The 16,879-nt window shown below is 33.0% G+C and overlaps 2 protein-coding genes across 2 annotated transcripts; one reads left to right on the top strand and one right to left on the bottom strand.

Moving 5' to 3' along the window:
• Positions 1 to 627: 627 nt before the first annotated feature.
• Positions 628 to 3,753, bottom strand: LOC118047364 (internal alternative NAD(P)H-ubiquinone oxidoreductase A1, mitochondrial). The gene is made up of 8 exons (XM_035056643.2): positions 3,079 to 3,753; positions 2,741 to 2,954; positions 2,365 to 2,525; positions 2,190 to 2,255; positions 1,941 to 2,104; positions 1,723 to 1,837; positions 1,301 to 1,480; positions 628 to 1,113 (listed from the first exon to the last, which is right to left on the bottom strand). The coding sequence occupies exons 1-8, from the start codon at positions 3,664 to 3,666 to the stop codon at positions 958 to 960; spliced, it is 1,644 nt and encodes a 547-aa protein (XP_034912534.1). The 5' UTR covers positions 3,667 to 3,753; the 3' UTR covers positions 628 to 957.
• A 10,628-nt stretch (positions 3,754 to 14,381) lies between these two features.
• LOC118047365 (tyrosine decarboxylase) lies at positions 14,382 to 16,190 on the top strand. Its single transcript, XM_035056644.2, has one exon. It carries the CDS (start codon positions 14,406 to 14,408, stop codon positions 15,954 to 15,956), a length of 1,551 nt encoding a protein of 516 aa, XP_034912535.1. The 5' UTR covers positions 14,382 to 14,405; the 3' UTR covers positions 15,957 to 16,190.
• The last annotated feature ends 689 nt before the right edge of the window (positions 16,191 to 16,879 follow it).

The following is a 16,879-nucleotide window of genomic DNA, read 5'->3' as shown; positions in this document are numbered from 1 at the left end:
TTCATCAATAACCAAGGGCATTAATCAACTAAAACCTATATAAAAACCCAGAAGAGGTTACCCCTGATGATGCAAGCTCAACACACTCTTCTCTAAGATTGTCTCTCTCTCCCTTGTAAGAAAAGGCAGTGAGTGACCCGTTTGATCTTTCTCAAAGAAATAAAGTGAGATGGCTGGTGCAAGATGGCCGGTGATTTTCAAAGGTGGGAAAGTTTCCCGGGGGTTTGTTAGCCGTCCGATTCCAAAGAGAGGACAGGTTAAGGTGGCTATAGTTGTGGGGTTGGGTCACTCTTTTGCTTCTTTCTTCTCTCACAGTGCTCCTCGTTGAGCTGCTTCTCATATTTAGCTCAAAAGCCCAAAAACTATGAAGTTTGTATAAGTGGGAGATGTATAAGGAAAGTTTGTACTTAGTAGATTTTTTAGCCAAATTTTGTACGATACTATAGCTTAATTGAAAAATCAATAGTTCAATTATATGTAATAATCCCCTCCTCCTTATGCCCCTTCACCAATCCACAGCATTGTTTTAAGGTGGAAAACTTGTGGGCTGCGTTTGCTAGAAGAACAAGGAGTGGTTCTTCTGCCATATCGTTTTATCTGATTTTGATTTCCATCCTCAAGCCCACATCCAATTCAACTCCAAAATGATCAAGCTTCCAGCATAATCTTGGGTTCCTGACTGATGCCAATTGGTTTGGAAGTAATAAATCACATGACAGATTGATCAATTTTAATACATAGTAAAAGGTGAATTTGTTTCTGCTTCTGTTGTCTAATCCGTATTTTCCATGTTAGTTAGCAATACGAACCTTGAATCGAATCCTCTATCCAAAATCTAAAGAATGAAAGGTTTTATGAAGGAATATAATATAATATGCAGAGCCTCCAGCTCAACAAAATTTCAGAATCACACCGGTATTTCTCTGGAATGGCAACGTTGAGTCGAGTCATGTAAGCCTATCCTATCCTGGAGTTGTCTCTGCCAAAAACCAGGGTGGTTGCCCAGTTCACCGCCACATAAAACCGGTTCCTCCAGCTGATCACACGCGTCAGGTAAGCAGAGCGCCAAATCAACCAGCTAACAAACCCAGCAAGAGATACGCCTCTTGCATCCTGCCAAAGATAAACCGAAGATTTCATCAGTTGATGACACCGTAAAATTTACTAGAAGAGGACTGCTAAGCACAGTCAAGTTTATCGCAGTTTTGCAATCTGGGTTTTGCATGTAGGAGACGCACAATGCCAGGGGCCACATAAATGCTCCAAATTTTACAGGCACGACTGTGCTCCGGGAACGTACCTTAGATTGGCGTAAATCAACTAGTGCCTTATAACGGCCCACCGATGCCATGCTTCCCAGATGTTTGTAGACAAAAGGATCACCAAGAGGGATATCTTTTGCACTGAAAGCCTTGCCTCCATCCTTCTTTCCAATCTTGTTAAGCAACTTCACAAGAAATTTCCCCTGCCTTTCTGCAACCTGCAAAAAAAATTGTAAATTTCATTAGCTCAAAGGCCATTGATCATTGCTGCAAGCTGCTTGAGCAGCTTAATTCTGAAGAACTACATAAAAAATGAACTGTTTTCCCTTAATTGCCGTTCCAGAATCACCCGAAGTATAGAGATCCGAAGAAAATACTATGTTGCGACAATCTTAGAAAGCTAAACTACTGTGACTAAAGAGAGAGGTACAAGAGACGCAAACTAGTTAGAGGGTCTGACCTGAGCTAAAGCTGGAAGCACGGGTCTACCTGAATTTTCAAGAAAACCAGCACAGTCTCCGAGTGCAAACACATCTTCTACAGATGAGACTCGCAACCATTCATCAATACCAATCCTGTGTCAGTAAGAGGAGTTAACAAATCCACCCAGACATAGGAATGGGGAACAAAATTGCTAGAAAGCAGAAAAGTATCAAATAAATATCCTGTTGTCAATACCTTCCACCAGGGGCCTTGGGAAGGTCTAGTGACTTCACAAACTGAGAGGGACCAACACCAGTAGACCAGACCAAAAGGCCATATGGAACATTAGTCTCATCACTGAGAACTATCTTCTTGGAGTGCACCTCTTTCACCACGCCTCGCATAAGACTGACACCAGACTGATAAAACACTCCAGAATGTCACAAGCAGTTCATAAAAGAAGTTGTTCCAGCACAGTAGAGATTCCATTGCAAGCTACAATACCTTGGTCAAATGATTTGTTGCATATTGCCGGAGCCCAACATCAAAGGATGACAGAAACTCACTTGCCTGTTCAAGAAGGGAGAAAAAGAAAACCAAAACATCAGGAAATTGCATCAAAATTCATTTTCTTTATGCATAATTATTTGAAAAGAAGGAAACAATTCATGTATAGTACCTCTATTAGGGTCACTTTAACATAATCCTTAACATGCGTATACCGGTCCTGAACATCTCTCTTGATAAAATCACTCAATTCACCACTAAATTCTACCCCAGTAGGACCACCTCCAATAACAACACAATGTAGAAGGCGTTTCTTTTCTTCTTCGGATATACCTGCAATAATATTATTAGAACAAGTCTTGCATTAAAAAAAAAGAATGGTTCCCTAGAATTGTTCTCGGATCAATTTAAGAAAGAATATCTAAAAATATTGGACAAAAATGAACAGCTTTGACCATTTCTTGCTCTTCATCTTTAAGAATTCTGAACAAAGGCTGTTCAGAGTTTGTAATAGAGAAGGAACGTTATAATTGAATCGTAAAACTCGCCTGGATTTTCAGAAAGCATAAGATTCAAGAGAAGCTTTTTCCTTATTTCTTGAGCGTGATTCACTTCTCTTAGGAAAAATGCATGTTCCTTTACCCCCTTGATACCAAAAGTCAGAGGCTCAGCTCCTGCAGCAATGACTAGTTTGTCATATGCAACTCTAAACTGGTAGGGATCATGGGGCAATCCACCATTGCTAACTGTCTCACAGTACACCTGATCACATGAAATTAACAAATAATTTTACTTACTGCCTCACGGAATGCAACTTACACTGACAATTGCATACCCAATTATAGTTCTGTTATGATTTCCATATAAAGGAAACTACAAGACTCACTTCATGCTTGTCTGTGTCAATGCCAAAACAGGAAGCCATATAAAAATAGGAGTCGGGACTTGTTGCTAATGCAGATTGTATCCGGTTAACCGATTCAGCTACAGAGCGAAACTCAAGTGTTCCAACACAAGTTGAAGCAAGCAAAGGGGTGAACACCATGTGATTCCTTGGAGATATGCAAACAAGATCATAAATTCTGGTGTCAAGTCCTTTCATGAATCGGCAAGCAGCCCATCCTGTACCAAGGACAACTACCCTTGGCTTTTCACCTGGCTTGGTTGCTTCCAATCCTGGATACATTGGTTCATCATATTCCGATTCAGACTCCTCCACGATCCTCTCTGCAGTTGCAGATTGGTATTGTGGAGTGACCCTGATTCCCCTGCTCTGCATACTCATGCGATTAAACTTCCTGGTGCTGGAAATGTATGAAAAGTCTCTGCCAGCTTTAGCATTTTGAAGGGAAGGGAAGGGACTTCTACGATTGGTACTGCCCTCACATAAGAACACATCCCCTTCACATGAGTAACTGCCAAAGGTGCCTCCTGTTCTTCTCAAACCAGTTCTAGCAATCCTTGCAAATGCCATGTCAAGAGAGAGTATCAGTCTGGAAACAAGACCTGATACCTTTCAACCCCTCAATTCAGGATCAAATATAGAAACTTTCACTTATTGAACCTGCACCTAAATTAAGAGAAATGAGCTACGCAAACAGCGCATATATACATTCTTAAAACAAGAATTAATATATAATTGTATAGAGGAAGCCCTTTCAAACACTCCAAGTTTTGTGAAAGCTAAACACAATAGCCAACAGGTACAACAAGTGGAGTTATGGTCTAAGAGGCCTCTAGCAGTTCGGTCACCTTTGATAACGATCCTTTCCATGACTAGTTGACAAGAAAACAAAAGCCAAACTTAGATTTCCTCATCATGATGTGGCATTGCTAAATGCAAATTAACAGCACAATAAGCTGTCATTGCTCCACCTAAAACTAAAATAAATCGCATTCTTTTTTGGTAATTAGTTTTAGCTGCAAATTAACACACACCGGTAATTAGTTCATTTAGGCAATAAGATCCTAATTAATGATTTCATTTAGGCAACTTAATAGACTTCCGAACTTTTAAGGTTCCATTTGATGCCGACCAAGATGCAATTTCCTTACATTTTGGAAGTTCCTCAAGCAGGAAATGCAGTACCGGCCGAAAGAATGTGCTATGGCGGGTGTATTGCATAACTAGCGATTCAGATTGATAAATCCCCCATTCACGATCGCAACTTTTTCTGTAGTTTATCATTTAGAGGCAGATGCTGGTGTGAGAGACAGATAAGTTGGGATGTTATTTACTGTTATATAATTGGTAGGGAGGATCGATAAGTTGAGGGTGGAGGGGGGAATATCTCGTGGTACGGGTAAAAGGATAGAATTATCAATACCACTAGTATGATTTAGGCTATATTATAAATATTTATTATGTAATCTTAAATTGATATATATATAGTGAAATAAAAGCTCTTTGTTCTAGTTGTAGATTGCCGAACTACATGCTTCTTTTTTATTTTCTTTTATTTGTAATATTCATTATTATAGTAGGTTATACAACATTTTGTACTAGAAGATGATGATTTAGGACTTGTTTGGGAACCTCAAATTTTAATGTATTTTTTGTTTAAAATAAAATTTTTTTTATGTTTTTAAATTGTTTTAATGTATTGATGTCAAAAATAATTTTAAAAAAAATAAAATTTTTATTTTTATGCATTTCTAAGCAAAAAATATTTTAAACCATTACTACTAATTATAATGCTGAACATACCTTTAATAGTCACCAAAATGAGTTGTAATGTTTGGTTACCATTAAAAGATTATAAGAGATGGATACATCTAAGATTGGGATGAAACAAAAAATAAAATTATGTCTGATAATAATATAAAATGAATAATACTTATTGATGGATTAAATTTAACAAATCACAATCATTGATATATATATTTTCATCAAACTTGAAAAGTTAAAGAATAATAATAGGGAAAAACATTTTACGGTTTTTTTTAATAACTTAAAATGACAATTTTTTCACTCAAATCATGTTAAGAAGATTTGTGACCATAGTAAAAAGAGAAGATAATTAATTGCTACAAAGATAATATAAATAAATTATGTGATTCATTTAGTTAATAAATCATCTATTCAAATATATTTAATAGTAAAATAAGTAATTAAACCAATCATATATCGAAAAACATATTTACACAACATAAAGATAAAATCTAACATGGTTGAAAATGCAAGATATTAATCTCGTCACTAATATATATATATATATATATATATATATATATATATATATATATTAATTGTTCAATTCTCATCTTTTCATCATTAAATTCAAATATTTTTTAAACACGATCAATTAATTTCCATTTCTATAAATTATATATATTTTAATTATTATATATATTAATTTTTCAATAATGATATTCATATCTTTCATAATAATAATAAAAAAAATACTTATTTGGTAAAAACAATCTCCTCTTATATATACTTTTTAATAAAAAAACACATTTTGGTTAATTAATTTTATTTAATTTATAAAAAATATTTACTCTAATTCATTCATTTTTTAATTGTTACAAATCATTAAATTATATAAAATAATTCATTATTTATTTTGAACAATTAGTTTTTCTATATTAATTTGATGAGATGGAAAAACCAAACTCTTAATAAAATGTTTTTAAGATTAAAATACTAATACATTTGTGCATGTGATAAAATATATTTTTAAGATTACAAAATATCTAAAAGAATATTTCTTAAAAAAATACACTGGTTCAGTCTCTATCGTGGTCAAGAGACAGAAACAAGAACCAGATTTTAAAAACTAATCTCCATTGATTTATCAAGCAGCTATTTAAAAGTGAAATACTTTTAATGATCACGAACATTAAACAAGCAATTAAGAGCAAATACTTGATTTACAAACATGTTGAGACCTCACTGTAATCCAATAAAGAAATTCAAAACTCTAAAAGACAACAGATCTTGCAGAGAAAGGAAACGAAGTTAGCCACAAGAACTAAAACACAAGCAAATTTACCGATAACATATGCCATGATCAGTTGTTACCATAACCATGCTCAAGCTCGACGAACAAGAATAGAAACATCAGTAGAGCATGTGGCCACAACAGCAACAGCAAACATATATGAAAAAAGAAGAGAAAGAAAATACATAACCTGAGTTCTTGCTTGGGCCCAAGATTTACGGTTTTGTTCTTATGACAGAAGTTACTGTCTTTATAAGGAAACCCTAAAACAACAACAACAACAAATCTCAAGTGTTTTATGTCTTGCTTTGTGTAAGAGAGAGAGAGAGAGAACGTGTGTTGGGGGAGAGAGGGCAGTAGAAATCAAAGAGCCAACTTGAGGTGCAAGAAATATTTGCGACTAGTTATTAAAATAGTGAAGAAACGGAGTTCGAGGAAGCAAGCAAAGCAAAAGCACGTTGCCGTATATTCTTATTTTGTACACTGTATTTGTTGGCAAAGAGAGAGAAAAGAAAATGGAGATACTAAACCATGGTAATGGTTTAATGATAAGAGTTTAAAATTAAAAAAAAAAATTATTGTTTTATATAAAAAAATTATATATCAAGATTTATGGTTATTAATATAATGATTTATATAGTTATTAATTAATTGAAAATACACATACAATTTAAAAAAATAATAGGAAAGACAACCTTCTTTTAATCTCGGTATGTCGTTATGTGAAACGATGGCCAACCTCATTAAAAATATGACTTCCTTGAAAACTGCTCTCAATCGAATCTGCAAGTCCTTTTTTTCATAGTTTTAAGATCCGGTTTGGTGACTGCCCGATCCAAGATTTGAGTTTTAGGTTTTAATTGGATTACTCGAATTGGCCTAGGTTAATTTTTTTTAAAAAAATCAAACCATGTTGTTTTAGTAAAAAAAATCAGAATTTGGAAAGTTACTCGCATCGATCTTTTTTTAATTTTGATTAAATTAGATCGAACTATGCTTTTTTTCTGTTGTCGTTTGGCACTCCATGGTTATCACTGCTGCGCTGTCTCCTTGCTTTATATTAATTGAAAAACAGCAAAATCAAATAAACTTTTTATAAGCTTTGGGTATTTTTTTTCTTCTAGAGTTTCTAGGCATTTTCTACCACGTAGGATATGAGTTTATTCCTTTTTTTAGTTGATGATATCAAAGTTATACAAGTTAGCATTAAGATTTAATTAAAGATAAAATTAATTGTACAAGTATTTATTATTCTTAAGCAAATATTTTACCGTTAAAAACGTTCTTTTAAAATATAAATTAATCATTATAGAATATATTCAATCACTAAAATCAAGTGTTCAAATATATAAAAGATTTTTATGAAAAAAAAACTGCGGTAATGCATGGGTAAATAGGCTATTAATAGTATTAAAAAAATATATATCTCATAAAAAAAGAGAGATATTAATTATTTCCCTTTTCTCTTTATTTTATATGCTTATAATCTTGCTGAAATTGATATTTTAACAAATATAAAATATTATTTTAATTATATTAGTTGAGGAACTATTTAATAATTTAGCAAATATAAAATATTATTTTCAAAAAATAAATAGTATGTGAATTGGGGGCCGCCCGCCCGCTTCAAACAACCCTCCTACAACCAAAAATATCCAGCCAAATTCGAAGGATTGATAGACGGCACATCCAATGTGGTGGCGCACGTTACATTATGAATTATGGTTTGGCGGCGACTAATTTTTTTCTTCTTTCTCCTCTTCTCGGGATTCGCGATAGTCCAATCCAAAATAAAAATTGGTCCTTCCATTTGTTTTTATTTCAATTGTAGTCATTCTTTTAATTGTTCTTTATTTATTTAAATTTTTTTATTTCATTATTTATCAATTGATTTTATATCAAATATGGTTCTCATTCTTTTGGTTAATATATATTCTTTTCTTAATTGAATTTATTTTTCAATTTCTTCCCTCTTCATTTTAATTCGTTTTATTTCTATGTTAGACTTAGTCCTTATTCTTCTTCTTTTTTTATTTTGATCTCTTTTTAAAATTTTTTATTTTCTATTTTGATCCTTTCAATATTTAATTAGGTTGAAAATTGAATTTCATGGTTTTTTTCGAGGCGGTAATCTCGTCTCATAACCCGAGTCACAAGCATAAAATATTAACCCGGATTGATGTTGGTCTATTTTTCTTCTTCTTTTTACAATGATTTTGTTTTTCAATTTTATTTTTCAATAATGAGTTTATTAAATATTGATCTTCTTTATTTTTTTTTCTGCTTTCTATGAGAATAACTCAGCCCTATGACCTGAGTTGTGAATTTTTCCATGCTAACTTGGATTGGCTCGAGACTTTTATATCATTTTATTTTATTTTTGTGTCAATTTTCTTTCTCATTATTTTAATTGTTTTTTTTTTTCCTTGGATACTTTTTTAGAGTAATTTTATTTTTAAATTCATCATTTAACATTAAAATATTTAAAAATTAGATTTTATAATTTCTCTTTAATTTAGTAATCTCAGCTTTATGTGGTTTATATTCATTTTTTACACAGATATTTTTTAGTCCGGTTCATAACTCGAGATACGGATATTATATTGGTGCCTCATCCTCCTCCTCGCCGCTGGTGAATTCATACAAGACGTAATTAATATTGGCTAATAAGAAAACAAGAATAATTAGGTTAGGTCACAATAAAAGAGAGGTGCATTCAAGCAGGCCATTGGATACCTAATATTACCCAGAAAGATAAAAATTGCTTAGAGGCTTTCCCAGATGCTTGGGCCAGGCCCATACGGCTGGAAACCCAACCTAGGTCTGAAAACCCAGTCCATTATTGTGGCCTGTTTTCTCTGCAAATTTGCAGCAGAATAACCTGCAAATACACACAAAATAATTCATAAAATATTCTTACATCATCCTAGTAATGTCACCTTTCCATAACAGGCTATGTCCTTTCATCTTCATGTGTTTTTATACGCAAGGAGACAGGTAAAGGGAGGACTCTCAAGACAGAAAAAAGCTCTACACAATTTCTACATTAATTCTTATCTTATTTTTTTTCTATTAAAAAACTGACTTGATCATCGAAAGATGAAGGGGACTGTGCAGGTCACCACACACCAAATTCTGCAAAAGCGATCAACGAGTAATGGAGTTTACTAGCTCCAGATCGAACTGGATTGAGACCTTGTGAAAGACCACAGAAACAGATGCCATGGCTAGCTGCAAGTGTTATAGAACCTCTCATCTCATCAACAATCAACAGCGCCTATGTCTTGCAAACTTACCTTCCTTCTTTTTCTTCAAATCAAGAAATTTTTTATAAGATTCAACCTTTTAGCTATCAATTTACAGTAATGATAGCTACTCAACTATGAATTGATTGTTGAAGAGCTTAACATCACAACAATTCTTCTTGATAAAAAATTCGAAAGAGAGCTGAGAGGTCATATAATACTTGTGGCCTTAATGACCATTACTGCAGTCGTTCGGGCTGCCTCAACAGAAAAAAAAATAAAGGAACTGCAAGGTGAGAATACGAGCATCAATATTCTTGCTTCAAAGCTGACCTCAAGCTTTGCTATACTGCAGCTGTTCCACTAGCTGAAGAATCCTCTGGTTTTTTCTTAAATCCTCTCGTTTCCTTGATGGCCCCTTGAGAGAATCAGAGGATTCCTTAGTGGGAATCACAAATCACAATCTGAACTCATACAAGATTTAAAAAATCTAAAAAAGGAAAAAGAGAAAATACAAAAAAAAAAAAAAAACATTAGTAGAAAATAAAAAAATATCAGTGAAAAGAGTATACCAGAATGCTCAGGAAATTGCCAAAGACTGGTCGGGGAAGATCCAATATACAAGATTAAAAACTTTAACAGTGTATTTTCAACCGATAAAAGCTCTATTGAGAAAGAAAATTCAAAATTAGATATTTAAGGACTCAATTAGAATTTTTCAAGGTTTATTTGAACTTATTAAGAGCTTAATTGCAAGAAAATTTGATTTTAAAGTCAATTTAGGCTTTAATCGAAAAAAAAATTAAAGTTTAAGGGTTGAATTGTAATTTCTAGGATTTAATTTGGTCATGATTTGGTCAAATTGTATAAATATTAAAGTGTGATAGGTAATTAAAGACTCGATTGAAAAAATGCAAAACCATGGACCAAACTAGAAAAGACACATGAATTTAAAGGCTGAAATTGACCAAATCATAGGTTAAAATTGAAGAAATTTAAAGTTTGTTAGTCAATTGAGAGTCAAATTGTAAAAATTCAAAACTAAGGACTAAAATGAAAAAGACGGTCAACTTAGAGGTTGGCAATTGAGTTTGGAAGGAGTGAAATTGCATGAAATTAAAAGTTTGAAGGCAATTATAGGTGGAAATAAAAGCAATTGGAAGAATAGAGGCTCAATTGCAATTTGTCAATCCCAAATCAAAAACCTTAAACGATATGTTGTTCAAACTTAAAGAAGAAAATGTGAGTGACACGTCGTTCGGTCAATTGTTTTTTTTTTTTTTTTTTTTTTTTACAGTTTTGGCTAATCAAGTTAGGAACTTTAAACGCATGAATGTTGACCTACAAACCTTCAAAGTGAATATGGTTGAATTCAAATGAAAAGTGCGCATCCTCTCTATCAATTTCAAGTGCTCTCTATCGATGATGATGTTAGAATTTCTCCAACAAGGCCTCGAAAATGAGCAACCCAGTCAGTTTTAACAGTTTTGGCTAATCAAGTTGACAAATTCAAACGTGTGAATATAAAGCTACAGATCTTCAAATTGAGCAATGTTAGATTCAAATGAGAGATGTGTAACTATCATATAGAAAATGACCTAATTTTTGTGTGTTTATACACAAAGTGTTCTCAATTGATCCTTATCAAGGCTTTACAATACTTCTATCAAGATCAAGAGGTCATAAATGAATTTAAAATCTTCCAAAACCCTATAAATATCCCTCAAGCTTGAAGGTAGGAGTAGGAGAAAAAAAAATGAAATGGGAAGAAACAGAGAGAAATATCAATAAGAAACACAAGTGTAGAGGTCAAAGAGCCTAAAAAAAAAATTTCTTAGCTTTGTAAATTTACGAGAGATAAAAATTTCCAAAAGAAAATAAAAATAGAGCAATTCTTCTAAATATACTTTTTTGATCCAAAAGTAGGTCCTTTATGGCCTACTTTTGATTATTTTTATTTATTTTATATTTATGTTTATAACCATAAAAAAGAGGTTTGAATGCTCAACAAGTAATATTATATTCACCTCTTTATTTTTGTGTTTTTTATTTAATGATGTTTTTTTTAATGTTTTTGATATATTAGAGTTGTTGTTTAAGTTTATTTTTTATACCAAAAATTTTAGGTCAACCCAATCGGATCAACTCAGTCGGGTTGACCCGGTCAGAAAAAATCTAGGTCAAAGGGTTTTTAATACCTTGTTTGGTTTGCCATGTTTTTGTTAAAGGGTATTTTGATTTAAGGGTGTGTTTAGCAAACAAAACCTAAAAAAATAATAAAAAATGTATTTTTTTCCTAGCTTATGGCCAAAAAATCCCAAAGTAATGAGCATCTTTTTCAAAGAAATTTTAAAATATTTTTGTGTGTTTTAAAAACAATATTGCATGGATTTTACAACAAGTTTGTAAAATTTTAAAAAGATTTAAACCTATTTTTAAAAAATATTAAAAAATTATTTTTGACAGGTAAATATTATTCACTTTTAATTTAAGAATATAAAACCTAAAATTCACACACATACACATATATATATATATGAGTCAGTTGGGAGATTGATTGGATTAATGTTGACGGAATTAAGCACAATAATTATAATGACAAAAAGATGGAGAACTGGTAAAAAATAGAGTTATTTATGAAACAAAACCTTAATCTGCAATTTTATCTATGAAACAAGCTCTATTTTTTTTTTTCTCTTTACAAAAAATCACAATCCTTTAAAAAGTATGAAACATGATGTTAAAATAGTAATAAAATCAGAATCCTAAAGTGAAATAAAAAGAAAAAAAAAAACCCAAAAATTGGATTAAATCTAGAAAAAATAAAAATTATTTAATAGTTGTGCAAACAATTATACCCTTTTAATATTATTTTATTGGTCTGGTGGGATTGAATCTCCTTTTTTGCACTTAGTAGTTAGTTCTATGATTATTCACATAATTCATTAATGATAAATCCTCATCCAACCAAATTATATCCTCACCTAACTGCTCACTGTCTATTAGCTCGACTATATTACCTAAATTATCTATAACCTATTAATTACTAGCAGCTCTTTTCGTGCTTTTTTTTTCTTTAATCAAATTTTTTGTTCATTAATGTTTGGGAGCACAAACACAAGGAGAGAACTCGACCATGTGCTCTTGTTAAGGCCAGGCAATTTAGGTTGATATTGATTGGAAGCTCGAAAATATCTTGAAGGGTGTGTTTGGAATAAGGAATAAAATCTACCAAGAATGTGTTCTATTGCATTAAACATTGTTTAAAAATTTATATTAATTAATTATTAATTTAGAATTTATTAGCTTGCAACGCAAAAAAAATCTATTACAACTTGTTATGATGAAAACAACCAAGTTATTACTAGGTTCTTGTTTACTTTCTACCATTTAATGATTTCCACTTACAAAGTTTTATTTTGAGACAATTTTTTTTTATCATATTATTAATTAATATCTATTTCTTATTTTATTTAGATCACTTATTGATTATAATGTTATTAACTTTCTTTACTAGATTTTATTCTTTAGCTAAAATTATCAATATATAATTAATTAAAAAAATTATTTATAATTTTACAATCCATTTACGTTGTATTTTCTAAATCACTAAAGAAAAAAAGAGGCGCAGGAGATCAAGTCTTAAATCTAGCATTGTTTTGGAGCGTGTTTGGCAGTGTAGGTAGCGGTTGCTTTTCAAATAGCTTTTCATGCCAAAATACATGCAATGATGTTTTTTTATTTTTTAAAAATTATTTTTGACATCAGCACATCAAAACGATCCAAAAAGTATAAACCGCACTCAATTTTAGAAAAAAAAAATCAAAATTTTGCAAAACACAAGTAGAAACGTAGCCTCAAACACTACCTTAGTTCAAGAGTGAATAAGGAAGTGCAAGCTGGCAGCTGTCTGATGAGTTCATCGCTGTCTATAAAGGTTATGACATGTGGATCCGGACTCACAGGATTATGCTAGCGCTGCCTGGCCCCTAACTACAAGACATCTCAAGAGGAGAGGGAGTAAAATGTAGACGACTGTATAGAAAAATTGTACTGGGTGCGTTTGTTATTGTAATAGCTGCTGTGATTTGAAAAAAATTATTTTATAAAAAATATTTTTAGTTGAGGTTAGTTTGAAAAAATAGATATTTGATTAAAACTATGGTTAAAATTAAGGTCGAAGAGAAAGTAATTTAATGTGTTTGGTTAAAAATGCTTTTGAAATTGAAGTTATAAAATAATTTAAAAAAAATATATATTAATATTGATGGTTTTAAATTTAAATATTGTAAAATTAATTACTCCTATTACATCATGAAATAAATAATACTTTATATAAAATATTTTTTTATTATTCTATTAAATTATTTATAATTTCATTGCGTACAAAATTCGTCTGATAAGAACTACAGTTTTCATAATTTTTTGAGCGTGTAATAAAATTAAATAAAATATTATCATATATAAAATTGATATTACTGTGCGGGTGAATTTAATTCACTCTATACTAGTTTTTTGAGAAAAAAAATATTATTCACATCGTGAATGAATTTAATTCTCTAAACTAGGTTTTTGTTTTTTTTTAAAAAAAAAAAATTAATACAATTAACAACACTTAAAAAAAAAATTATGTGGACAAGCAAGTGAATTACATTGTTCGTTATTTTTTAAAGTCTATAATACATTAAAAGCAGGATTTCATAGCTTTTCATTTATAACATTTTGAATGTAAAAATCATTTATAACGTTTTGAATGTAAAAATCATGTAGACTCCATGCATAGTAAATCAATTTTTTTTCATTGCCAAACGATTATAAACTACGTTTTAAATAAAACGCCAGCTATAGTTGCGTAGACATACGGAGTTTTAATGTTTTTTTTCATCGCCCACGAACCATTACGTACAGTAGTCTTTAATTATGATCAATCATTGCATTTTCCAAATTTCTCTATATAATGTATTCATTAGCTCTTTACAGAGATGAGCAAGCGCACTAAAGAACCCTAACGTTCTAATTTCAAGATGAATACCGCAGAGTCTGTACCTAAAACCCCTTCTTGTTGTTCTATGAGTCCTCTAAACCTGGAGGAGTTCAGGAGGCAAGGTTACATGGCCATTGATTTTATTGCAGATTATTACCAGAACATTGAGAAACACCCAGTTTTAAGCCAGGTTGAACCAGGTTATCTCAAAAATGTCTTTCCAAAATCAGCCCCATATAGTCCCGAGCCTATTGAAACAATCCTCCATGATGTCCAAAAACATATTGTTCCTGGCATCACACATTGGCAAAGTCCTAGTTACTTTGGATATTTCCCTTCAAGTGCTAGCACTGCGGGGTTCCTTGGCGAGATGCTTTGTACTGGGTTTAACGTTGTAGGATTCGACTGGATGTCATCACCAGCTGCAACTGAACTGGAGAACATTGTAATGGAATGGCTTGGAGAAATGCTTACGCTTCCCAAATGTTTTCTCTTCGCTGGAAATGGCGGGGGGGTTATACAAGGGACCACTTGCGAAGCCATTTTGTGCACCTTAGTGGCTGCAAGAGACCGAATGCTGAGTCAAATCGGGAAAGACAGCATTGGGAAGCTAGTCGTCTATGGCTCAAATCAAACACACAGTGCACTCCAAAAGGCAGCGCATGTTGCAGGAATCCATAAAACGAATTGTCGAGAAATAGAAACGACTAGATCAACATCATTTGCACTGTCTCCAGAATCATTGAGATTGGCTATTTGTTTAGATATAGAATCTGGGCTGGTTCCCATGTTTCTATGTGCCACCATCGGGACAACTGCTACCACAGCAGTCGATCCACTGAGACCATTATGCGATGTTGCTAATAGCTATGGCTTGTGGGTACATGTCGATGCAGCGTACGCTGGTAATGCTTGTATATGCCCAGAATTCCAGCATTTTCTTGAGGGGGTAGAGGGGGCACACTCATTCAGTTTGAATGCACATAAATGGTTCTTTACCACTTTGGATTGCTGTTGCCTTTGGTTAAAAGATCCAAAAGCTCTTACGAAGTCCCTCTCAACAAATCCCGAGTATCTTATGAGTAACCATGCAACTAATTCAGAGCAAGTGGTGAACTACAAAGACTGGCAAATAGCCCTTAGCCGAAGATTTCGATCCATGAAACTATGGCTTGTCTTGAGAAGCTATGGTGTTGCTAACCTTAGAAGCTTCCTAAGAAGCCATGTCAAAATGGCACAGCTTTTTGAGGATCTTGTCGCCAGTGACAAGAGATTTGAGGTTGTGGTTCCTAGAAACTTCGCAATGGTGTGTTTTAGAGCTTTGCCACTGCCAACAAGTAAAGAGGTGTCTGAAAATGGCATGGCTGTTTACGGTCACAAAATCTCTTATGACCAGGAATGCAGTAACCAGCTTAACAAGGAGCTGTTAAAGTCCATTAATGCTTCAGGGCATTTGTATCTGACTCACGCTGTCGTCGCTGGACTCTACATCATACGATTTGCTGTCGGGGCAACGCTTACAGAGGATCGCCATGTTTTCACGGCTTGGAAGGTGGTGCAAGAGCATTTAGATGCCGTAACAGGCATGTAGCTGGTAAGATCATTACCGATGGAAAGCATGTTAACTTTCCACAGTTGCAAGGATCAACCTAGAAATTTATCGAGATGAATAACAAGATTTCTAGGAGCAGTACAAGAGATTGATTGGATTATCATGTGATAATTAATATGTTTGGTTTATTTCCCTTTCTGTCTGTATCATGTATTATTAAATATGAATCATTTGTAACCTCTTTAATGAGAGAACTAGCTAGACCTGCTTGAAAGTCCAAACAAAAATTGTTGCCAGCTCATTCTGAAACAATGATATATAATAGAATTAGGTTTGTCTTGACAGCAAGAATAGTAAAGAGGCATCAGATGGTAGGGAGCAGGAGATGCAAATCATTGACCTGGTTTGTCTTCAGCGCGTGTCAGTTGCTAATTGAGACAATAATTCACTCCATAGAAATTGTAAAGGATGATCGTAAGGGAGTCTAAGATATTCCAACATCAGTGCCAAATTATCAGGGAGCTGTTTTACATCTTCGACTATAAAAAATCTTCCTTAACAGCTTCGAACAAACTGGGTAATTAGCCCGACAACCTTGTCCCGTGGAAAGCCTTAACCAGTCGTAGTAACATGAATTCCGATTCGGGCTTCAAGCTCTGGTAGCAGGTGCTGGTCTCCCTATTTCTACTTGACATGCAAAACTGAAATCGCTTTTGTCAGTTAAGGGACTAACTTTGTTAACCTCTTGCAGAGGGTGTGAATAAGTTCAATCCCTAGCATTTGCTAAGAATTGAACCTACCAATGAGCCAGAGTTCCATTGGTGTTTTTGTGGTAAGGGGTCAATGAGTATTAAGTGTGTGTTTGTATTTGAGGTAGAAGTTGCGGTTTGGGTGTGGAACCATTAAAAAACAAAAAAAAAAAAAAAAAAAATAGCTTTTGTGGCTGAGGTTTGTGCATAAAT

This window comes from Populus alba, chromosome 4, assembly GCF_005239225.2.
Source record: "Populus alba chromosome 4, ASM523922v2, whole genome shotgun sequence".
Classification (NCBI taxonomy): Eukaryota; Viridiplantae; Streptophyta; class Magnoliopsida; order Malpighiales; family Salicaceae; genus Populus; species Populus alba.
Note: the sequence above shows the minus strand (reverse complement) of the source record. Positions and strands in the feature narration are given on the sequence as shown.

Excerpts from the sequence above, each read along its gene's own strand:
- LOC118047365 (XM_035056644.2), top strand. The coding sequence starts at position 14,406 with ATGAATACCGCAGAGTCTGTACCTAAAACCCCTTCTTGTTGTTCTATG.
- LOC118047364 (XM_035056643.2), bottom strand. The coding sequence starts at position 3,666 with ATGGCATTTGCAAGGATTGCTAGAACTGGTTTGAGAAGAACAGGAGGC. Across the intron at positions 2,105-2,189 it reads CAACAAATCATTTGACCAAG|TCTGGTGTCAGTCTTATGCG; the intron begins GTATTGTAGCTT and ends GTGTTTTATCAG. Across the intron at positions 1,481-1,722 it reads TGCTTCCAGCTTTAGCTCAG|GTTGCAGAAAGGCAGGGGAA; the intron begins GTCAGACCCTCT and ends TTTTTTTTGCAG.